Source organism: Pecten maximus, chromosome 5 (assembly GCF_902652985.1).
Source record: "Pecten maximus chromosome 5, xPecMax1.1, whole genome shotgun sequence".
In the NCBI taxonomy this organism is placed as follows: Eukaryota; Metazoa; Mollusca; class Bivalvia; order Pectinida; family Pectinidae; genus Pecten; species Pecten maximus.
This window is the reverse complement of record NC_047019.1, coordinates 44,266,877-44,293,949: the sequence shown is the minus strand read 5'-3', so window position 1 is coordinate 44,293,949 and position 27,073 is coordinate 44,266,877. Positions and strand designations below refer to the sequence as shown.

Sequence of the window (27,073 nt, the reverse complement as noted above, 5' to 3'; positions counted from 1 at the left end):
TTATATTATGTGTTGTGTAACACCTTACCATTATGTGTTGTGGAACACCTTTATATTATGTGTTGTGTAACACCTTTATATTATGTGTTGTGTAACATCTTTACAGTACGTGTTGTGTAACACCTTTATATTATGTGTTGTGTAACACCTTTATATTATGTGTTGTGTAACACCTTACCATTATGTGTTGTGGAACACCTTTATATTATGTGTTGTGTAACACCTTACCATTATGTGTTGTGGAACACCTTTATATTATGTGTTGTGTAACACCTTACCATTATGTGTTGTTTAACACCTCAATATTATGTGTTGTGTAACACCTTTATATTATGTGTTGTGTAACACCTTTATATTATGTGTTGTGTAACACCTTACCATTATGTGTTGTTTAACACCTCAATATTATGTGTTGTGTAACACCTTTATATTATGTGTTGTGTAACATCTTTACAGTACGTGTTGTGTAACACCTTTATATTATGTGTTGTGTAACACCTTTATATTATGTGTTGTGTAACACCTTACCATTATGTGTTGTGGAACACCTTTATATTATGTGTTGTGTAACACCTTACCATTATGTGTTGTGGAACACCTTTATATTATGTGTTGTGTAACACCTTACCATTATGTGTTGTGGAACACCTTTATATTATGTGTTGTGTAACACCTTACCATTATGTGTTGTGGAACACCTTTATATTATGTGTTGTGTAACACCTAACCATTATGTGTTGTTTAACACCTCAATATTATGTGTTGTGTAACACCTTTATATTATGTGTTGTGTAACACCTTACCATTATGTGTTGTGCAACACCTTTACATTATGTGTTGTGTAACACCTTTATATGTGTTATGTAACACCTTTATATTATGTGTTGTGTAACACCTTTATATTATGTGGTGTGTAACACCTTTATATTATGTGTTGTATAACACCTTTATATTATGTGTTGTATAACACCCTACCATTATGTGGTGTATAACACCTTTATATTATGTGGTGTGTAACACCTTTATATTATGTGTTGTGTAACACCTTTACATTACGTGTTGTGTAACACCTTTATATTATGTGTTGTATAACACCTTTATATTATGTGTTGTGTAACACCTTTACATTACGTGTTGTGTAACACCTTTATATTATGTGTTGTGTAACACCTTTATATTATGTGGTGTGCAACACCTTTACATTATGTGTTGTGTAACACCTTACCATTATGTGTTGTGTAACACCTTTATATTATGTGTTGTGTAACACCTTTATATGTGGTGTGTAACACCTTTATATTATGTGTTGTATAACACCTTTATATTATGTGTTGTGGAACACCTTTATATTATGTGTTGTGTAACACCTTACCATTATGTGTTGTGTAACACCTTTACATTATGTGTTGTGTAACACCTTTATATGTGTTGTGGAACACCTTTACATTATGTGTTGTGTAACACCTTTACATTATGTGTTGTGTAACACCTTTATATTATGTGTTGTACAACACCTCCATTATGTGTTGTGTAACACCTTTATTTTATGTGTTGTGTAAAAAATGTGTTGCATAACACCTTTGTATTTTGTGTTTTTTAACACATTCATATTATGTGTTGTTGTTTTTATTCTTCAAAATTTGTCTCATGTTCGAGGACACACACAATGTGGTTATTCTAGTACGTTCTTCAACATAATTTTCTCTACATAGAGGCAATGACAAATATATTTAAATTTTGCTTTTGGACATTTATGAATATCACTCATTGGATCAAGAATATATACTGAGCATTAGATGCCATCTAATTGTCTTTCAAACCTAACTTAAACTGCAGTTCTGATGCTTCTTCTAAACATTTTGGTTCTATTTAGGGATCAATTGAAGCCGTCATTTTGTACAAACCAACTTTACATTGATGGATGCCCTATTTCAACTGCGAGCGTTTAGAAGACAATGTTTTAATGAGGTCTGTGGGGATAAATGAGGCGTCAGTAACATCAGCGCAACACTAAATGTTACAGCCGTGTGCGTTACAAATTGTTCGTTAGTTTCGGTGATCCGTAAAATCGAAACAACTTAGCACTCACTTAGGAATTTGCATCGGAAATGACTTTTACCAGAAATATTGTCAGCCAGGTTATATAGCTAATTATTTATACTGACGATAAATGATCAATTCCCAAAGAAATGTTTGATAATATCCTTCAAGGTCAGTTACCGTAGCTCCTTTAGTCGAGGTCAAGAGTGAGTCGTCTTTCTGCTATTGCCGTGTGTGCGAGAGTCGGTGTACCAGAGGCCTGGGTTGTAGTTTCAGCTACTGACAGTTGTGACCATTTTATCAAGGACGTGAATAGCTTCTGGTATGGTAACAAATATGCACGGAAGCCCGATAGTTACCTATGTCTCTACATTACGTAATGTATCTGTGTGATTCAGACGAGAAATTATAAATATTGACAGATTCAATAACAATGATACATACTGATAGAAAGATTTTGAGCAACAACATTCTGCAGGATATCTAAAAATATTTAAATTGTTTTATTAAAATACTTTTTTTACTTAAATCCTCTCACAACCTTATGCCCCTGCAATAAATCTTTGTCTACAACATTTAACTTTATTACATTGACTAGAAGCGTGCAAAGTGTTAAAATTTGGTCCCGTAAGAATTTATTTGTATATTATTCAACTCGAATTCCTTTCGGTGTTCAAAGAATACACTGATGGGACAAAAGTCTAGATATTGAAAATATTGTGAATTAGATATGAAACGCACAATGTCGAAGGACGATGCGAGATAATGACATTTATATAAATTATAAACATTATTTAGTACAGTATCCCCAAGACTGGTGACTAATGTCCTCACATCAAAAACCTACGTTTAAACATTAGAAATGTGACTGGACTATATGGCTACAACCAGCGTAGGATATGAGCGTGACGTCTCGGTGACTACCCCTTCATCAGGCAAATGAGTGGGTTTTTTTTTTTTTTTTTTTGGGTTGGGTTTTTTTTTGGGGGGGGGGGGGGGGAGAGATTCTTTCAGGGCCAATTCAGGATATCCCTCGTGTTCGCGCAAGTATACGGAACGTTTAGTCAATTCCTCATGAGATTCGTTTTTGAAAAAAAAAATTAAAATCATGTTTCATCAACATATCGTTTCCACAAGCTCGGCTTATATTCTACAGAGGCAGTAGATACGGATTCTCCCTCTAAATGTTCCATAAATAGGTTGGCCAGGAAAGGAGACACTCGACTGTCCATAGCTATACCGAAGTGTTGTTGATTTATGGTATCGCGGAACACACGAAATATGTTGTCGTCAGCGCAAATTGTAGAAGAAGCGATGTGTCTTGGATTCGATCTATCTAGTTCTAAGCGATCAAGAGCGATTCCTAGAGTTCTGTCAATGTGCAAACTCGTACACTTACACCTCAGTACACAGTAAAAAATCCTACACTGGTTGTGATATACCGAAATTCGTTCATGTTATACAATTTAACAGAAAATCCTCTTCCTATCCTACCCTAACGTATAAATTCAGTAACTTCATTAAAATCATGCATAAGTTTTAACTTTATAATTGAATTAAAAATGTGGTGCTTGTCAATGTGTTGATTTATTTTGCTGTGTTCGTATATATCAACGGTTTTTCAAGAAATGTGTTTGTACTGGTGACGGCATCACCTCTACTCCTGACACAAAAGTTTAAAGATAGAAAAGTTCAATCTCCTATTCCAGAGAGATAGTAATTCTCGAGACTGTCTCTTATGACCCTGAGTTTTTGACGCTTTGAGATCGTTTATTTTAGACGTTGTGTACGACTGAGGGGTAGACATGTGTCAGTCCTATATCTGCCCAACATGTCATCTAAACTGTTGTTACGAAATCAGAAAGAAGGGAGAAATGAAATGACAAAGATGAACCACGAGATAAGACAAATATACAATTGATGCAATGGGGCAGCAAATCGGTTTCCCTTCCCCTTCCCTATCACTTAAACGAGACATGGGAAAAACCTCTAATTCCTCAAGGAGTTGTGGTCTACTGATGACTATCTGCTGAACTGCCGATCCGACATACTGTGATAAAGAAGACATTCTCTTTAACCACATTGGTTTGTAGACTTTGACCACAGTACAGAGTGGCCCAAACGTTATTGGATACATGGTCATTTATGTTCCTTTTAGTATACGTTAAACTAACGTGTATAAAACGGTATGTAATCAATATTAATATTGTCTATGACTGTCCTTCACAGCTGTCATCTCCGCTATAGATTAATAACACGTCACGTGTTGATAATTGACTTTGAAAGAACACAAAGTATAACATAATCAGTAAAATTTGCATAATAAAGTTTGAAAACTTTAGTGGTACAGAGCAATTACAATGTATTTGAGTGAAGAAGATGATTAAGATTGTTTATCATGTCAACAGCTTGGGAGTAGATCGAAGTCTCGGTTGATGCAGCCAAATCACATCGGTAACATCATTTCCTGTAATTACCACTATATAGCGTGTGACATCAATTTCTATTCCGTCCATATGCTTCTCGAAGATGATGCACTTTAAAACTAAAAAATCAAATATTTGATTAAGTGTCTGCATGGCGTGACAAACATCAGGCCCACATGGTTGTGCTGCATTTCTATTTACATTAATATTGTCGATCTTCGGGTTAAGCTATGGCATTGATGCATTTAATACTATTTAACAAATTCGCCAATAACATTTCACGGATTTTAAATACATTGAAATACTATCCAGTGATTGATGTGATTTAAAAGTCAAATAGCAATCGTCAGTCTTTTGTTTCCCATCTTGACAAAACTACGTTGTTTAAGATAGAAAAGAAACAGCGTGATGCCGTATTTACGCTACAGGACACTCCAAACCTCCTTTAAGAAAAAGTCACGTGTTTATCAGGCGCCAACATCACATATGTAAATATGTTTACGTTCTGGGTGTTGATTCTTTATATGAAATTACCAAGTGAAAACAACAAACATTTGACCATGAAAACATTATGAATACAGCATGAAACCATCGTTCCACGTGCTAATTTTCCACACAATGAATCAGTTAAATATTAATACGCCAGAAAAATAGTCCCTGTTTCATTTCCGTAAATTGTGTTTTATTTGCCATCTTTTCACATAAGATAAATCTAATTCAACACGAATTATTGCAGTTGATGTTATTTCATATCGTTTTGTTTTGACTAATAAGAAAAAAAATAAAACGACTGAAAACTGCGGAAGGACACGGTAAACGATAGCATGGTGCATTGGCGGGATCACCGGTTGTTCCATTAATTTTGCATCTTTTCGTATACAAGTTTTTTAATGACCCTGTTCTTTATGTTTTTATTCCAAATCACCATAATGTAAATATAAGAATGGAAAGGACTTTTTTTCAATTTTCATTATGGCTTTCGAGGTGCACTAACGCGCGCCACGCGACATGTAGATAGCTACTGCTATTCATATTCACTATAAAAATGGAAAACATCCTTTTCAATTCCTATATAACGCTGTCTTATGTTAAAACAGAGCTGACTATAATTCACATAAGATGCATAAACAGAATGGACGTCACTTCCGCTATACAGAATCGAGCCGCAGTGAACCCGTCACAGATAAGAGTCAAAGACTAATATAGTTCAAAGCTCTGTCTTTCATTTTATTTATAGATAAAAAGCCAGTATCGTTAAGGTTTGTCCAGTCATATAATACATTGTACAACGGTGTACCTTTTGCCATACTAAAACGATAAACAAACGTGTATTCTGTAACATATTATATTGAGCAATGCTGCCCCGAGTTTGAAACGAGGCTTGTGTTTCCCAAGACTGAGCTGTACGCCGATGATTCATGAGATAACATTTTCCGATTTGTTTCATTTTTGTCGTTTCAACATGATAATGCCACACACACGACCATTAGTAATTTTGTCTTGAAGATCTAGAATTAGTGAAGAATAGACGCTTGGTTAACCTCAATGCTGTGGTAGCCATTATAAACCGTTTTCCAAATATACATGTAAATACTTCGTGAATCGTTAATTGTGTTATTCTTTCAAATCAAGCCAGATAACAATTTAAATGACGTTCTGTTCCTGGTACCAGACCGCATTTAGGACATAAATAACGAGACATTTAACACTAATTATCAGAGATCATCAGAGGCATGTTTCGTTATATACGTGTAAACAGAATCCACCAAATGGGGATTGATCTAATTGTGTCCATAGCCCAATGAGTGTTATTTATTGAGGTAGGCTTATTAAAGGAACTTTAAGCTAAGATGTGAACAAATACTGCGGTTCATTAGGGAAAGATTGATCATTATAAACTTGTAAAACAAGAAACACAACGCATTTGAATCATTATTTTAAATCCATTTAGTCAAAGCGAATTAATTCAAATGACATATCAATTGGATAAACTAATGCAAATAGTTATAGTTGTTCACTGAATTAAAAAAAATAAGTACTTGGTTTACTTAGCCAGGATGAGGGTTCACGACCATGTTGTCGGCGGTAACCCATTGGACTTATTAAAGAATTAATCATCGGAGTACGGTATTAGGGAGACAACAGAGAGGCGTGTTACTGTGTTAATAGATTGGCCATTTCAGAGTGTACGCCGCGGTATAAAGGACAATAGCGTTTACATTAGTATAAGTACTTAACGACCGGGATTGAAAACGGTCGATTAAAAAAAAAGTCAGTAGTGTATGTACAATCTATGGGGTATACATTCACTCTCTGGAGGGAAATAGTTCCATGTTGTTCAGAAAAATTCATAAGCATGTTTTTGAAAAGATTGCGTCTGAGCAGTTTCCACATTCTATAGTACAAAATAAAGCATGCCTTTTTATAGCCTGGTGATCATTACAACACGCTAGAATATTTATAATAGAGAAAAACAGTTCCATTTAGTGTGATGTCGCCTACCATGTTTGTCGCTCGGTATAATTATCAGATGTTTGACGAGTACGTCACATCCAGTTTACCTATCGTGATTAATTGGCTATATACTTAGTATAATACGAACATTTGATTACTCATTTCGTTATCAATAAGAATACTCTACTCGAATTACCTCTACAATAGTGAATACATATAACTAACCCGCGGTCACCAGCGACGTGCATTTGAATTCACCCATTAATTAGTATGCAAAAATGTAAGCCGTGAAGAAATACCGCCATTGTTGTTATTTTATGAAATCGTTTTTTTGTAAGCTGCAGATCAATGTATGAGGCAACCTATCTTGGCAGAAAAATAACAGGAGATATATTGTTCTCAGTAGTTGATACGCCTGAGACTCAAGTTAAATCCCCAAAACAGCAAATATTATAATGGCAATTCATATAGGATTCATCAGTACGGAAATTCGAACCCCGTATAGGTAGGTATACATGAAAATGAGCAGCTAAGTATTGCTGTACAAATACATACATTCCCAACCCTCCCCGCTCACAAAAACAAACTCTGAATAGGGTTTGAAATGGTACACGTCCGAGGTAATTTATTTCTTATTCAATCAATTCAAAGTATTATACCCTTTTCATCATGAATTGGCTATGCATTAATTTCATTTGTTTATATTTAAAGATTCCCCACGTATGGTACAGTATTTATGAATATTCTATTTTGAATTTCATTTCATTTTTCATTTTGGCATACTTGTTAATACACTACGTCAGACCCGATCATAGAGGGAAACCCCCGGGACATTTACATTGACCGTCTTCTCACCTTTGTGTCTAAATGACTTGGTGAAAAGGACCAATGCTAGCCTCGCTTGTGTGTGATTCTAACATGGTCTATAGGTTTTGGTGATAGCATGAAACAAACAGCTATATCAAACGTAACAACATTCAATATTGAATTCATCGCATTTAAGTTGTTTCCATTTTGAAAAAAAAAGTTAAGATATGGCGCGATGAATTTATGTTAACAGAAAAACAGTATATATACATTTATTAGAAACGCCATAGATTCAGGTGAAATTATTTTAGAAGCACCATGTGATAACTCTATCACTAAAGGCGGACTAATACATTGGCTATACCTCTACCTTTCCTAAATGATTTCATGTCTGTCTGTAAAACATATCTTTCTAAACAAAATAAACATTCCTACACCAAAAGATTTTGTGAAAAGTCTACCTTCATTTTTCATTTTGATTGGAAAACCAACTATGCATGCTGTAGCTCACTAATGTTTTCTATAATCTAATTAGCATGTTTCCTCGTGTCCGGTACGTATAGCATCACTAATTACGCGGAGACGGCGTTATAAAGATGTTCCCCTAGGACACAAATCTTACTGTATTGACTCCATATACCAAACTAAGGGATGGGTAGAGAGAGTGGTAGGTATACTGAGCGTATAAGAGAGGGACGAGTGGTGTTCACAGCTTATCGCTCAAACGAAGGGAAGTAACTCCGCAAGATCAGTTGATAGTTGTTTTTATTTAAAACGTTCGGTTTTTCGTAACAGAAATACAATAATGCAATATTTTAATGTTCTCTTTTAGAAACCATCAACCAAGTTCAAGATAGTGGTGATGCAGGGACATCTTGTATAAGTCAACGCAAGATTGACCGGATATACCTGTAATTAACATTATATTCTAATTGTTACCAGGCTGGAAATGTTTATACTGCTCTATAACATCGTTGTTTTACATTTGTGTCGTATTACCTCGATAATTCCACTTCCCTGCCCTCACTGTTGGTAGTATTTACCTCCACAATTCTACTTCCCTGCCCTCACTGTCTACTCCCCCTGTCCTCACTGTCTACCTCCCCTGCCCTCACTGTCTACTTCCCCTGTCCTCACTGTCTACTTCCCCTGTCCTCACTGTCTACTTCCCCCTGTCCTCACTGTCTACTTCCCCTGTCCTCACTGTCTACTTCCCCTGTCCCTCACTGTCTACTTCCCCTGCCCTCACTGTCTACTTCCCCTGTCCTCACTGTCTACTTCCCCTGTCCTCACTGTCTACTTCCCCTGTCCTCACTGTCTACTTCCCCTGCCCTCACTGTCTACTTCCCCTGTCCTCACTGTCTACTTCCCCTGTCCTCACTGTTTACTTCCCCTGTCCTCACTGTCTACTTCCCCTGTCCTCACTGTCTACTTCCCCTGTCCTCACTGTCTACTCCCCCTGCCCTAACTGTCTACTTCCCCTGCCCTCACTGTCTACTTCCCCTGTCCTCACTGTCTACTTCCCCTGTCCTTACTGTCTACTTCCCCTGCCCTCACTGTCTACTTCCCTGTCCTCACTGTCTACTTCCCCTGCCCTCACTGTCTACTTCCCCTGCCGTCACTGTCGATAGTATTTACCTCCTATAATTAGGGGCCGCGGTGGCCGAGTGGTTAAGGTGTCCCGACACTTTAACACTAGCCCTCCACCTCTGGGTTGCGAGTTCGAAACCTACGTGGGGCAGTTGCCAGGTACTGACCGTAGGCCGGTGGTTTTTCTCCGGGTACTCCGGCTTTCCTCCACCTCCAAAACCTGGCACGTCCTTAAATGACCCTGGCTGTTAATAGGACGTTAAACAAAAAACAAACAAACAAACAAACCTCCTGTAATCACATTGTTCGCCAATGTTGGACCGTGTCACTATTGTGTAGCTAATATCGGAACCCCACTTTCAGCATGCACCGCGCACGGATTATAAACTCCGCTGTAATCGGATTCAGCGCTTCTCAATATTCCGTGGAACAGCCGGATTTACTTTTAAGTTTTTTCAAACTGCGTAATAATACCACTTCACTTCAAATCCATTCAAATAGAAAATCCTATAAATCCAGTTGTGTAATGGTACCTCAAAGTAATGGCGCAGCGGTTTGGCACATATTTATGGATAATGTAATGCGGTTCGTGTTTAAAATTGCGCCACTCATATCTGAATATTGTCGTTGCCAATAATTTGTATGCGAAACAAGTAAGAAATATGATCTCATATCTTGTCATTCGAATCAATATGTCATACTTATTTTTTAACTAGTAGTATTTTTACAAAGAATATCCATAGCATGTACGGGGAATGTGACTTCTCAGAATCAGTTCCTGTCCAGTAGGAATGCGCATACGAGTATAAATAGACAAACCTCATATTTGAATTTGTATGCAACACGAATGTGTTAAGGTGTATCTAAACATTCATTCGTCCATGTCAGCTCAGAGTATCTATGTAACAAGCATTACCTCATGCTTAATTGTTGCTTCAAAATTCAAGGTTTGAAAACAACGGACCTGCCTCTTCATGATTATTAGAATAAAATAACAGATGGTGGATATTCATATTCAAGTACTACCTACAATGTTTACATTAATTAATAACACATATATGTGTGTTTGTAAGTATGTCTCTGACTGCTCATAGTTGAGCAAGGCGTAGTGTCTGGTATCCCGCAGTCTTAAACAACATCTGTCACCAGGATGGGGACTGTTGTACACTTATTGTCACCAGGATGGGGACGGTTGTACACTTATTGTCACCAGGATGGGGACGGTTGTACACTTATTGTCGCCAGGATGGGGACGGACGGTACACCTTTTGTCATCAGGATGGGGACGGACAGTAAATCTTTTGTCACCAGGATGGGGACGGACGGTAACCTTTTGTCACCAGAGTGGGACGGACGGTAACCTTTTGTCACCAGAGTGGGGACGGACGGTAACCTTTTGTCATCAGGATGTGGACGAACAGTACATCTTTTGTCACCAGGATGGGGACGGACGGTAACCTTTTGTAACCAGGATGGGGACGGACGGTAACCTTTTGTCATCAGAGTGGGGACGGACAGTAACATTTTGTCACCAGAGTGGGGACGGACGGTAACCTTTTGTCACCAGGATGGTGACGGACGGTAACATTTTGTCACCAGAGTGGGGACTGACGGTAACCTTTTGTCACCAGAGTGGGGACTGACGGTAACCTTTTGTCACCAGAGTGGGGACTGACGGTAATCGTTTGTCACCAGAGTGGGGGCTGACGGTAACCTTTTGTCACCAGAGTGGGGACGGACAGTAACATTTTGTCACCAGAGTGGGGACGGACGGTAACCTTTTGTAACCAGGATGGTGACGGACGGTAACCTTTTGTCACCAGGATGGGGACGGACGGTAACCTTTTGTCACCAGAGTGGGGACTGACGGTAACCTTTTGTCACCAGAGTGGGGACTGACGGTAATCGTTTGTCACCAGAGTGGGGGCTGACGGTAACCTTTTGTCACCAGAGTGGGGACTGACGGTAACCTTTTGTAACCAGGATGGTGACGGACGGTAACCTTTTGTCATCAGGATGGGGCCGGACGGTACATCTTTTGTCTCCAGAGTGGGACGGACGGTAACCTTTTGTCACCAGCATGGGGACGGGGGGGGGGGGGGGGGGGGGGGGGGGGGCGGTAACGTTTTATCATCTTGTCGCCGTGGTCGGGATGGCACAATATGACTACCAGCACATGTCTCGTGGTATGTGGTTGTCCCCCTCCCCGTGGTGTCGGTGCGAGTTTGGGAGTGGCTGACATCCAGAGGATTATGTAGATGGAGAAGGGGACATGGGTGGTAACGATGAGTGATACAATGAACTAGGGAGTACCTCAATGTACATCCGGCAGGGTGGGTAATCAAACAGCTCTGACTGGGGAGGTGGTAATCCTAGTGAGTACACACACAGCAGGATGTCCATATGGTACTAACCAGGAAGTGACATAAACTTGGTGGTGAAGGGAATGAATCCCCATTAGGGCGTTATTGTACTTACCTACTCGGATGGTGTTTTGTAGACCGTCCGACGATGTCACGTGGAGGAGTAACAGTGTCCCCAGCCAGAAGATTTTGGCGACCATTTCATCTGTGTAGTGGGGAGTACGGGTCCTCTAGGCCCGTCCTCAGCAAATAGCTCCCGGGGGCCGGGAATCAACTCTCAAAGAATATATAGAAATCCACTTCCTTTTAACATATACACGACACGTACTCTGACGTATTATCGCGCACACTTATATATAACACGTATGTCGAGTCAGAAGAGTAATCTCGATAAGGTTAATCCTGACTCCAAGTAAACTAGCTTCATCTCGCCTTCCGCTGGGGTATGGATTCCACTTCTCCCACTGTGGCTGTTAAGACAAAATAAAGAGAAAACACGTGAAAATAGATTAAAATGAATTATAGCATATTCAAGTCGAAATCGCATAGGTCATAAAACATATGAAGATCCTAAGCTTGGATATTCAGAAGTAATCAGATTATGTGTTTCAAAATTTAACCATACCGAAACGCGTCTTACCAGCGGACCTTACACACGGGCAGTAATCGTCACCCGACTATTACCACCATCTTACCTCTTCCTTTAAAATCTATATCGAATCAGAGACAACGCCTGGCGTTGAATATAGACATGTTATACGTCTGGAATCCGGCTGGTACATGTGTATGAGCCCGATATTTGTAAACGATTTTTACCGAGATGTTGAGAGGAATCAGTCTTATGCTGTATATCGGTACATATATACATGTTTCGGCGAACAGGTCAGTCTAAAGGGTGTTATGTGCTTTATCTAAATAACTTAAATGTTGGCTATCGAGTCGTCGTCAATCAACCGTGGTAATAACACATATTCAATCTCATGTGCCTATTGTTGTTTTGTTTTGTTTGTGTACAATCAGATCTACCCAGAATTTAGAAGGGCCTTTAAAAGACAATCAGGTTTAAACCAATAAACTGTAGTTACACGGGATTTCAATTTCGCAATCATTTAATTTGTAGCTGTACGCTATTTAATATATGTCCAGTATTTCAAAACTATTTAAGCTAGGCCTGATCACAAGGAACCTAATATAACAAAACTATATGGACACGATGAGATAAACACGTTGACATTATATTGTATGAGGAGACCCGTACACATTGATATATATACACTGTAAGTCGCAGGTAATTTCAAGACTGAATCATGTCAAATGTATTATCCTTATTCGAAGTGTGCATTCATGAAATTGTGCTTCATTTAATCAGAGATTGCAATAATGTAGTCGCCAACAAAAAAAGATGGAACAAACTCGACTGTATATGAAGGAATATATACCATTGTATTCAAGAGGGAATACAAAGGCGGAATGCAAATTAATGTATACAACTAAATTACCATTGCATATAGGCTGAATGCGTATTATATAGGGCGGTATTATCGTTGTATACAAACGGAATACATATTATAATATTATATAGGGCGGGATTATCATTGTATACAGTCGGAATACATATTATAATATATAGGGCGGGATTACATTTTATACAGACGGAATACATATTATAATATTATATAGGGCGGGATTATTATTGTATACAGACGGAACACATATTATAATATTATATAGGGCGGGATTACATTTTATACAGACGGAATACATATTATAATATTATATAGGGCGGGATTACATTTTATACAGACGGAATACATATTATAATATTATATAGGGCGGGATTATCATTGTATACAGACGGAATACATATTATAATATTATATAGGGCGGGATTACATTTTATGCAGACGGAATACATATTATAATATTATATAGGGCGGGATTACATTTTATGCAGACGGAATACATATTATAATATTATATAGGGCGGGATTACATTGTATACAGATGGAATACATATTATAATATTATATAGGGCGGGTTACATTTTATACAGACGGAATACATATTATAATATTATATAGGACGGGATTACATTTGTATACAGATGGAATACATATTATAATATTATATAGGGCAGGATTACATTTTATACAGATGGAATACATATTATAATATTATATAAGGCGGGATTACATTGTATACAGACGGAATACATATTATAATATTATATAGGGCGGGATTACATTGTATACAGACGGAATACATATTATAATATTATATAAGGCGGGATTACAGTTTATACAGACGGAATACATATATGTAATACTATATAGGGTGGCATACAGATTATTGTGTAGAGGACGACATTAATCAATGAATCCGCCATCATTTTTATTATCTATCGTTCGAACGAACGAACGTAGACAGATATATATTACGAGTGAATCAAGAAGTTAACCACTGACGATATATTACAATATATTGTTCATTTATATATAAAGAGAATAACAATTTCAAACAAAATAAATAGGTAGATAACATAAAATATATGTATAAAATAACTTACTGAGTTAAGTGTGTACGAGTCCCTTGGGATGTTATGGATGCCTGTGGTAGAGGGATAGTTATTTCTGGATGATAGATAGGTAATTAGCTGGTGTAGGCCGTATCGACGGGTGGGCTTACGTAACGGCCCGTCACATGATCCGTTAACAGGATTTCCAGGACCCCTCCCGCTAACACTAATTTGACACGGCTATAATTTGTGTAGTGGACACATTGGGACAATGCCGGTCAGTCTGTGTACTGGTCGATCCGGACTAGGCCGGTCAGTTCGTACCATTTGGATGGCACAGTGTCTATGACACTTCAATGACTGGTTGTATACACGCTAATAACACAGTACCAGCTCCTGGTGTTTTCTCAGGTGTGGTCAGTAATTCGAGATGTTTACACCGACAGGAAATAAAGTTGACGGTGATGACCATCACACTACCAGGTGTTAAGATAATAAATAACAATACCAGGAGTTAGGTACCCTTGTCCCAGGGTGATTCACTCAATACAACCACACGTAATGGCTATCTTCCCTCTTGTGTAAAACGTCATTGGCAAAAGTGAAACTAGGTACGCCTGCAGGCATGTCCCGTGTCAGCACTTTATTCCTTTATAAAAAAAATGTTTTTTCTTCTCTTTTTTGTTTGTTTGTTTATACACACAGGGACGTACATACAAAACATCATATCCCAGTTTAATATATGATATGATAATTTACATTTGCGATTTTGGATTTGAAAAGAAAAAGAAATCCACTCTTCACTGGTACCTATAATATAATGAACTGTTTAATCCTTTTAAAGCTATACACTAAGGACAGTGCTGAACCTGCTTGTTTCCTTCTGAATCTTGCGAATGGTCAATGAAGAAATACAACAGGTTTGGCTAGCAGGTCGTGTTTACATGTATATTCATACCATATCAGTTATTGTCAGTTATCATTAAGCGTGCACCATAAACATACTTCTTGGCTGTAGTGTTTCATTTTACCTAATTATTGTTATAATATATATATATATATATATATATATATATATATATATATATCTGCTGTCTTGACCTTGTAACCCTACACCAAGTGGGAAGCCCAAAGATGACAAATGGCCACTGTCTCCCCAGTGTCTGCTCCACTCAAAGTAAGGGAGAACAAGTGACATTTAATGGCCAAAGTCATATTTACAGAATGACAAAATATATAATTGTCTATAAAATACAAGGTGGTCGCACTCACACACAGACTGTGTGGTTCGACCTCCCCACGAACCCATTCAAATCGTATCATTGTGTATGGTGTGGTTCTAAACTTACCTTTTTAATATCATTCGTTTGACCAAAGCCTCTAAAAACTACAGATTGCACAACCTACTGTATGATCATCTGGAGAAGTTTTCTGGTCGGCCGCGTCACATCTCACGATTGCCAGAATTAATTCAAATTCAAATTAATTTCATTTCTCTTTTCACAAGAGAAAACATATTTACAATATAATACATACACTGATCACTATCTAGACAGGTACAGCAACAAGGACATCAGTAATAGTTCCATACATTCCCTCACGATTAAATTAGTATTGACGCTGTACGATAAGAATACATATATTTATACAGAAACCTGTGTTCATTATACCACTTTAAAGTCACAGAGTCTACAATATTCATGTGTAAGAATGATGCCCAGTTTCAGGAAAAAGACTATCATATTGAATAAAAGAAGAAGACAAATGGGTTACAGTGATTTATCTTCAGTGATAGTATCGTATCTGACCATATATTGGTGATTGATAACTAAAAATGCACACACACATTTAGAGGTGAGCACATGTAACCTACACCCAAAATTATACAACTATAATCAGGGTATCTACACCAAAAGTATACAACTATGATCAGGGCTTGTCAGGAAACGACGGATATTTTCACTTATAATTATTCAGAAACTAATAATTATCTGCTAAAATCTTAAACTGACTAATACATACGATACTGTGTTTGCTCATTTCTGAATGAAAGATACCGAGATGCTCCGGAAAGTCTTCCTTCTCCTGTACTCACATGTACACGTGTGTGTTCACACAAAGTAGTAGATCAGTTCCAATTAACATGCTTTTGAGTGGAGCTTCATTCGACATTTTGTGGCACCGATGATAATTACCTTTCGATTTTAACAGATGAAATTTACGTTTTTTCGCGAAACATTCAAGGTTAAATAACTTCCATGCTTTTTGTGTTACACATTTTATAGTAATATCAATAATAACGGGTGTGTTTTGTACAGATTTATCTCAGATCCTATACATTTAAAGTAAACGAACATAAAACACTGTTCTAATGGAAACATGTTTTTTATCATATGCATCTCCATGTAGAATCGAATGCCCATATCTTATTTTCAACTATTACAAAGTCCTATTTGAGATCGTCGGCAGATTTCCACCTTCCGGTTGTATAAGTGTGGGCTGGTTTTAGTGTCGTTGCCGAGTTTTTAATTTTGTTTTTTTAAAGTCGTGCATTGCCAATTGTAAACATCCCCTACTTTTTAAACGGAATTTGATTGATAATAATTCATTAATAATAACTAGGTATAAACGATTTTCTTAAAGTAATTACAGGATAATTGTCACATTACACTAATACTACTAATCTGATTAAAATACCGATCATCACTTTACATTATGTTATGAAGATCTGATGGTGGCCGGTTAGGGTTCATGTTCAAATTGACCTTTTCAACCAACAACCAACTATAGCTCAAAAGTTTGTCAGAATCTACTTTCCCTCGGCAACCTCATGGTTGGTGCTTATTGAATAGTTAGTGTCCGAGAGTTTCGAATGACAACCAGACTAAACCAGTCATTCATATGCAGTGGAGTTCGACATACCACCGAGAAGGACCACCTAGCCGCGTCCATATCCGTCCCAGGGAGCTGTCCGGTCCCGTGGACGTACCGGATGGATAAGACAAGACTCACCTGAGGGGAATACAAACAATGGAGGAACTCGTCCACCAGCCCCTCACGTCGACTGAACGCAGCCACTACCGTGAAAGTGACGAAAAACCACAACCCAAAGCAAACCAATCACTTTAAGTCAAAAACGATTATATTAAGTGGACAAAGCATGCGTAGTTGCTGGATATTCCATTACTGTAAAGGACAATACCGTAGTAGGAAATGAAGTAGCGAATTAACAGATAGATCAGAGGCTAATTAACATTCCCAATACTGTGTCGATAGCACGTTTAAGAGATCTATGCGTTTTGATTTGCTAAAAATCTACCGTTATGGTAAGCATTGTGGTCAGGTGACCATGTCTCCTTACTAGCCACCATTAGGTCTCCATAACCTTGTATATTGTAATACTACTACACAATGGAAAAAGTCTTTCCTCACCATTGACTCCAGTGCGTCTTCCATTTTCAACTGGAAATTTCAAAACTTACACAAAATATTTCTTGCGTCACAGGTTAATCTTAAGAAGTGAGACTCTATGTATAATGAGTACTTCTGCCCTTGGGAGATAGTCACTAAACCATTTCTGAATTAATTGATCTCAAACCATTTGTTTTATGTTCACTTTAAAGGATTGCTTACTGCCTGATCACGTGTTTGATCTGTCTACACATTACGGAGTTGCTGGTGTATAGTTTTTCGAGTACAATACTACTTAGTTCGTTTTAGGAGTTGAAGAACCGTGGGTGTGAAGATCATCCGACGTACATGTATGTATTTTTGAAATACCAATAATAGCTGAATGCATACAATATCGTGTTTGACTGCCAACCCATGGGACAGTTTCAAACAACGTTAGCACAAAACTATATGTGTTTGTAAGATTAACAAACTCCATTATAACTGTATTTCGGTGGATCAGTGGACGACGTTTTGTTATTTCCATTTGTTATATAATATTAAATCGCTTCTGACGTATTTAGGCTGTGATTATCCAACCGTACCAATGACGTAGTACCGTGTTTAATCCAGCTGATACGTAGTCGGGAAATGTTGGGTACTGGCTTTGACGTTTTACGAGCTCGTCAAGGCGAGTTTGATAGCTATACGTTGTGATGATGTTTCAGGCTGACATGATAATCTTCCTCTTGGCATTCCATAAGTCGTAACACAGGAGCTGAAAGGCGACACATACACCATGGGGACATAAATCAAATTTTACAATCAATTATAAAAATATAAATGTATAGGTTTTATTTTGTTCTTTTTCGTACTTTAATAATCTCCTAGAAACGTGGATATCATTTTATATATCATTAAACTAACCATTGACAGGACTTGACACCATCTATTGCTAACATTAACGCAGTGTAGATAGCGTGAGGTCAGATAGGATACAATCTGAGATTTTGGTTGAACATATGTTTTCACAAAATTTGCATCTGTATGTATGTGTAGTGACAGTAATGATATCATATTCTCACGTCAGGAGTGAAAGGAAATTGAAAACGGAGAAGACAACTCTTGTTACATAGGCTTAATAGCATGTGTCCACAACGTTTATGGACAGCATTAGTAAGGCGATATTCCTTAATAAAACAGAAGATGTCGAGGCGTTGCGGGCTATTCCACGATTACTATCTATTAACGACAGTAAATTCCATGTGACTATATAGACTACATTACAAGACCCGGCCGACAACGTCGCCAAATCATACTTCCTTTCCATTAAAGATCGACTCGAGATTAGACATATTAAAAGTTTATCATTCCAATGCTCAGTGACTGTCTTGGCGGTTTACGAGTTTTATGGAGAGAAGATATGCATTCTCAGACTAGTTCCTTTAACGTTGAGTATAACATGCAAGCACGTGGTTATATGACAGAGGATAAAATCATTGGTGCAATAAATCGCGAGAGTAAAGCTAGCGAGCCGTATAAAATGTCACAATACAGATATCAGTTCCAGTCCAAACACTAATTTTGTCGCTTGTGGGTATTGCAGCCCAATTTGTTTCAAATCTCTACAGCATTGAGACGGCACACATATCTTAAATATAATGCATTTCAAAAAGCTAGTGCAGTTACGACTTTTCCAAGGCCATTCATGGTTTTGTGTGGAATAATAAAGACGGTTAGTGTTAGCGCTCCGCTGTTGGACGGCTACCATCCTGCTCGCACCGTCATACATAACTCCCCGATATATTATTATCCTATGGATTATACATGTAACCTGTATGTAAAACTGCATGACGGCTTGCCATCCTTGATGCTAGAAGGTGTGATCATTCCTAACTGAATAATTGGGGCTGCGTCATCAAAACCAGGGGCGTACTTGAAAAAGTAGTACATGTATACATATATCTATAGTATGTCCATATCAAAACCAGAGACGTATATACCTGATATACAAGTCTCTGTCAAAACACATAAAGAACCCGTAAGTAACAGCTAACAATGAAATATATATCTGTATCCTCCATGTGGTGAGCCGTTCAGAGATAAAACTCAATGCACCGTCATATTTTGCATTTTAAATTACAATTTATCATAGAAATTGAATCACTTGATCAACATTTAACTAGTACAAATGTACATATCGGAATAGGTACATGTGTATAGCGTACTTCTTTATCAGTTAAACATGAAGAGAGTTTCGTGATGTGAAGAGCTGAACACTGATGTTAGATTCACTAATTGGTCAGATTAGTATATTTACAGCGAGATGTTAGGATATAACATACAATGTAGTACTAAATTATCTGGATCTATGTCATCAGAGGAAACAAAGTCTATACCCTAACACGAACTTTACCCATAGCGAGGACGCTAGAAATGTTCACAGCAAGTTCGGTCAAAATTTCAAATACCTAGGATAGACAACAATCCAGTTACATACTTACAAAAGTACTGTGATGTACAGATAAATCCCAGTTACATACTTACAAAAGTACTGTGATGTACAAATAAATCCCAGTTCAGATAAAGAGCTAGTGTGCTAGGACAATAACGTGTGCTGTGTATTTTATTTCAATTACGTATACAAAATAAAACCCCCAAGTAAGTAAACAAAATAAACTGAAATACCTATGTACCTTCCTGAACTATATGTGCTCAGTATTGAATTGTACCTAGAAGTTCTCCCGAGAAAATAATTTAACAGGTGGAACGTTTTTACGTGGGTTTCTTTATACCACCCTAACGACGACAAATACACACTGCCCCAAGCTTTTTGAATAGCTGTGTTAATAACTCTTGACTCCAAAGTTTTCATAATACATACATCTCTCACACACGGATTTTCATTGTTATTGTTACAAATTTCTTTTAAGTATTATTTAAACACCATTTATTCCGATTTGTGAGGATTCCGCCTGTAAGCACCACTAAAAGCCCTTTTAATCACTGCAAACATTGACACAGTCTCCAGAGCAAACACTCATAAGACGCGGATTGGCGATGAGAACGCACTCCGTTCAAGGAGGTAAATAAACAAACATGACTGAGAAAAGCAAGAATTTCTTTCTCGATAATGCATAAAAAAGTTTAAAAGGTTTCACGTGTGTATGCCACAGTTCGTGTTCAATTCTAAAAGATTAATTAAAGATATTTATATAATTAATATATTCTTTATAAAAAAGAACGTGTACTATATCCAGTATGAACACAGGTATAGTTTATTCCTAAATTAAAGACATTCCGTGACATCATTATCGCAACCCCCTTTACTTGAATTAAAGAAAGTAAAATTTGGTGATTTGTAATTCCTACTTTATTGCTATAGCATGCTACAACAGATGTGTTGCTGTGTATGTAACAGTAAAGATTGACAACCTAAATTTACAACATTGAATTGAACCAACAGTTGTACAGGCTAAATCAAATGTATCCATAGTAGTATTGCTGAGTAGGGCACTGTAACTTGACTCAGTCAGTAATACAACATAAGATTAGACATTACTTTTGAGACGGAACATTGATAGCCAATGTATTACATTAACCATCTTCGATTTCACAGGAGTATTTTTGTTTATAAATTTGGCCAATCAAAGTTATGCACCTGTTGCAAAGTTTAAACAAAGTTTACTTTGCCGATAAAATTGTAGCACAGACGAAGTGTACGAAAGAGATACACACTATTACCGCTCTCACGTGTAACTGGCGCCATATTAAATACATTATACTGTATATTGACGTAAAATAACCGAGACACAGCAGTCCTACTTTAAGTATATAATTATACAACGCTAGAAGTGTATGTAATTATAACTGACAATGCAGCATGTCAGTACGTTTACATAAAAAAGCTTTTAGTCGAACTCTTTAATTCAAAAGCGTGGAAAAATGAAGTTTAAGAAATAATCTCGTTCTATTCAAGAATGCCATTTACATTCAATACCAAACACGTTTTATTTCATAATAACATTTTAGACAATGACAATTGTTTATTTTCATAAACAGTACAGTGCAGAGGATATGAACATTAGCAATGATACATGGTAAAAGAGGATAATGTATGCAATTTACGTAGACTTTGTAAAACATAGGGCGTAACAGGAGGGTTTTAGATGTGTAAGCATAAGCAGGTAAATCCCGTAAGCACCGTAGGTGCCATTTGGTCGTCTTTGAATAATCCGAGTTTCACATTGGAGTTCATATCCGTCTCGGTTTACCATCTGGTCCAGTCTTTGGTGATGGACCGTCCATAGTTTGTAATTTTCCACCAGAAAAAAAAATAGATTTTTTTTTCACAGAAACATGATTATCATTCCGATGAATTTAGATTTTACTTAAACCAGAAAAGACAATATCCGGATAAGACAATGTACACAGGTAAAGCTTCAAACGTACTGGTTAGTTTAAAGAGACAAAGAATTCAGAACAAATGTCGAATGCTAACTTTTTTCTTTAATACACATACTAAAGAAAATGATGTGCAAACACGACCTCATGTGCTAACATGGCCAATACGTGCCTGAATACACATGTACATATGACACAATGTATGTATATATGCGACCGCCGCTGATATGACATGGTGCTAACTCAATCATATAGGGCAGCGGAATTCATTGAATGTAACTCCGGGTACTAAGGCGCCGATTCAATTAAATCACAATTGTTGGGTCATACTGGTCCCTCGTAGGTACTGAGACACCGTAAACCTATACTATGGCTACTAAATAGTTCAAGGTTCACAGTGCTACCAAGTGTATGCGACTGTAGACGCAATTGAAAAACATTGATTTTGTGTGTAAGAACACCAAAATCAGGGGTGCTTTATTCCCGACTCCGTACCTAGATGAACAGATGCTTTGCAGTCATGATTGAGATAAACGTATTAGCTTTGTAAAGCTCTCCATAGTAGTTGGTTTGTATATTACTGGTATATATGTAGCCTTAGTAGTTGGTTTGTATATTACTGGTATATATGTAGCCTTAGTAGTTGGTTTGTATATTACTGGTATATATGTAGCCTTAGTAGTTGGTTTGTATATTACTGGTATATATGTAGCCTTAGTAGTTGGTTTGTATATTACTGGTATATATGTAGCCTTAGTAGTTGGTTTGTATATTACTGGTATATATGTAGCCTTAGTAGTTGGTTTGTATATTACTGGTATATATGTAGCCTTAGTAGTTGGTTTGTATATTACTGGTATATATGTAGCCTTAGTAGTTGGTTTGTATATTACTGGTATATATGTAGCCTTAGTAGTTGGTTTGTATATTACTGGTATATATGTAGCCTTAGTAGTTGGTTTGTATATTACTGGTATATATGTAGCCTTAGTAGTTGGTTTGTATATTACTGGTATATATGTAGCCTTAGTAGTTGGTTTGTATATTACTGGTATATATGTAGCCTTAGTAGTTGGTTTGTATATTACTCGTATATATGTAGCCTTAGTAGTTGGTTTGTATATTACTGGTATATATGTAGCCTTAGTAGTTGGTTTGTATATTACTGGTATATATGTAGCCTTAGTAGTTGGTTTGTATATTACTGGTATATATGTAGCCTTAGTAGTTGGTTTGTATATTACTGGTATATATGTAGCCTTAGTAGTTGGTTTGTATATTACTGGTATATATGTAGCCTTAGTAGTTGGTTTGTATATTACTGGTATATATGTAGCCTTAGTAGTTGGTTTGTATATTACTGGTATATATGTAGCCTTAGTAGTTGGTTTGTATATTACTGGTATATATGTAGCCTTAGTAGTTGGTTTGTATATTACTGGTATATATGTAGCCTTAGTAGTTGGTTTGTATATTACTGGTATATATGTAGCCTTAGTAGTTGGTTTGTATATTACTGGTATATATGTAGCCTTAGTAGTTGGTTTGTATATTACTCGTATATATGTAGCCTTAGTAGTTGGTTTGTATATTACTCGTATATATGTAGCCTTAGTAGTTGGTTTGTATATTACTGGTATATATGTAGCCTTAGTAGTTGGTTTGTATATTACTGGTATATATGTAGCCTTAGTAGTTGGTTTGTATATTACTGGTATATATGTAGCCTTTGTAGTTGGTTTGTATATTACTCGTATATATGTAGCCTTAGTAGTTGGTTTGTATATTACTGGTATATATGTAGCCTTAGTAGTTGGTTTGTATATTACTGGTATATATGTAGCCTTAGTAGTTGGTTTGTATATTACTGGTATATATGTAGCCTTAGTAGTTGGTTTGTATATTACTGGTATATATGTAGCCTTAGTAGTTGGTTTGTATATTACTCGTATATATGTAGCCTTAGTAGTTGGTTTGTATATTACTGGTATATATGTAGCCTTAGTAGTTGGTTTGTATATTACTGGTATATATGTAGCCTTAGTAGTTGGTTTGTATATTACTGGTATATATGTAGCCTTAGTAGTTGGTTTGTATATTACTCGTATATATGTAGCCTTAGTAGTTGGTTTGTATATTACTCGTATATATGTAGCCTTAGTAGTTGGTTTGTATATTACTCGTATATATGTAGCCTTAGTAGTTGGTTTGTATATTACTGGTATATATGTAGCCTTAGTAGTTGGTTTGTATATTACTGGTATATATGTAGCCTTAGTAGTTGGTTTGTATATTACTGGTATATATGTAGCCTTAGTAGTTGGTTTGTATATTACTGGTATATATGTAGCCTTAGTAGTTGGTTTGTATATTACTGGTATATATGTAGCCTTAGTAGTTGGTTTGTATATTACTGGTATATATGTAGCCTTAGTAGTTGGTTTGTATATTACTGGTATATATGTAGCCTTAGTAGTTGGTTTGTATATTACTGGTATATATGTAGCCTTAGTAGTTGGTTTGTATATTACTGGTATATATGTAGCCTTTAGGCTATGCAAGCAACACATGGTAACAAGATGTGTTCATGGAGAACTAAAAAACAGTTTTCTGACACGTGAACAAATGGCATGGAATAGATACAGGTACTTCATTGAGCGTTATAAATGGTATCTGATCTCGCGGGGATTACGTTCATGATATATTGGTAATCCGGTGATTTAACACAACCCAGAGGTGTGAAAATAGAGGCGATGGAACGATAACGTTGTATGGAATCCTCGAAAAGGGATAAATACAGAGCATGTACTGATGTTCCACCTCTAATTAACAGTCCAAAACATCATGTATATGTTAATATGAATGTCACAAGTAAGACACATAGAAGTAGACTTAGTTTATTCCAATTTTTCTATTCTTTTTTTCATTTTCAAAAGTTCTGAAAATCGTGCATCTTACGTGAACGTGTGGTGTATTATGATAATGCCCCTAATGACAGATTTCATATAGTACCTGTTAATATGACAGTGAGGTCACGAAAAAAGTCTATTATGTGTGTTACATGTAATCATCCTGTTTCTATCACAACTGCCACTATTCGTCAGCACAAAGGGCATTCATCAGACCATAGAGGTGTTGGTAAAACGCTAGTATGGATCAATCAGTTGATTAAACCTTAGTCTGATTGGACAGACTTGTGATCTGTAAAATAACGTTAACGATGTCGATCCCTCGGCACTATCATAACATGTACAGATCGTGTTAGATTGGCCCACGTGACTCTCGTTAGTTAATTTTGTTCAAGTGTAAAATGAACAAAGGGTAGTATTTATTCAATTTGATAATTACAAAGATAATAAATCAAAACTGACGTGTTAGAGAACCTGCATCAGCATTGGTAGACATAACAGTATTTATCGATTTAAAACAAACTGTATTAATTGTATAAAGTAAACGAAGAACACTAAAAACGCAAAGCACTAAAACTTCCCACAGTATATTATTGTGGTATTTTTTTCGAGAAAAACCTAACGTGTCGCCGGTTTGCTGTATTTTTCGAGACTCTGAACTATATGTACCCTTTATGAAGGAAGGTAAGGTCAAAAGCAGAGCCCGGGGCCTGATACGACGACAGGGCTGAACCCACATACTATTGTACTTTAGAAAGTACACTGATATGTTTTCATGAAAGAGATTAACACGTTCTTTTCAAAACGTTAGAAAGAGACTAAAAGAAAAAAGAAGTGAGTGATCAACATTTCCAAGCGAAAATTCCAAGGACAAAACACGTATATTACACCTGTTGAAATATATTGGCCAAATTGATTGTTTTCCTTTCCGTATTTTTCTTAACAACTGCCTTTGGTTGACGGCAACGACCGATTCATCCGTTGTCAGTATAATGTCACAGAATGGGTGTCACGCTAGGGCGTGTGTCCAGATGTGACAAGGTACAGTGTATTTCAGTGCGATCGCACTAAAGAAGCGTCTGTTATTTAATTAGTGTCCCATCGATCATCAATGGAAACAAATGTTGCCCATGTGTCTCGCGTGACGAACATACAGAATATCATCTATAATAATCGACACATTGTCTCTGTGGTGAATTACGTACTATTTGATCCAGATAATATGCATGAAAAAACATCCATCTCTGCAAGAACATAACAAATGTAAAACTTCGATATCTGCAGACATATAACATAAATAAATATAGAACTTCCATCTCTGCAGCACATAAGATAAACAAATATAAAACTTCACTCTAATACTGCTAACAGTATATTACACACTTAACAAATGATAAGTGTCCATATCAGAATGTTATGTGTCCCTCAATAACAACACCATAAAACTATTGTCCCTACAGCTTGTGGTATGATGCGTCATCCATAACGTTTTAAATGTTATACTACATATCCAGACTGCTGTGGATGATTAAGTGAGTTATGTCTGAGCTACACGTACCAGTAGTCTTGAATAATGTCTTCCGGTATAAAGGAAGGGTTCAGCAGACTTTCAGGCCATAGGGATGGCATGTTTAATCTCCTGACATATCTTTGGTGGCTAAAACAGGCTTGATTTAAAACAACATTCTGTCACTTGATGGAGCAGGTGAATAATCACCCACAGAGCCGATGTTTGCCATTCAGTTATCGCCAACCTCGCCCGGGGGTCTGAGGATATTTGATAAACAGGATTGCGAGATGTAAGGTGTCGCCGATAACGAGCAAGATTTTAATCAATAATCATAACTTTAGTTCAACAAAGTTGCAAAAAAATAGTTACTGGCTAATTTGATACCCGTGTTTCCAATTTAAACGACCTCTGGCTTGAAATAGAAGATTTTCCATGCAGCAGCGGGGCGTATGCGGTAACTCACCACTTTGCTTTTGGCCTACTAGAAGCAGATATTTGTGACAACCAATCAGCACTACGCACGAGTTTATATATGGAAATATCAGATCTTAAACCTCGTGTTCTCAGAATTGGTTCAATTCTGTCTCCGTCCGAGAGGAGTACATAATGGCAAAATTGACAATGATGGCATTGATGCGATGACCAAAGTCACCATAGCGAATATA

The 27,073-nt window shown here is 36.9% G+C and overlaps 1 protein-coding gene across 6 annotated transcripts in view; it reads right to left on the bottom strand.

Moving 5' to 3' along the window:
• The window catches only part of LOC117328139 (glutamate receptor ionotropic, kainate 2-like), a 100,787-nt gene that overhangs the window by 37,411 nt on the left and 36,303 nt on the right, over positions 1-27,073 (bottom strand). For 2 of the 6 annotated variants that reach the window (XM_033885528.1, XM_033885530.1), the window contains exon 2: positions 11,796-12,150. In XM_033885528.1, the coding sequence (XP_033741419.1) occupies positions 11,796-11,880 (85 nt within the window). In that variant the 5' untranslated portion in view covers positions 11,881-12,150. Of the gene's footprint in view, positions 1-11,795; positions 12,151-12,375; positions 12,567-14,246; positions 14,411-17,207; positions 17,227-27,073 lie in introns of those variants that run through there. The other 4 variants (XM_033885531.1, XM_033885529.1, XM_033885527.1 and 1 more) reach the window with 4 other exon arrangements.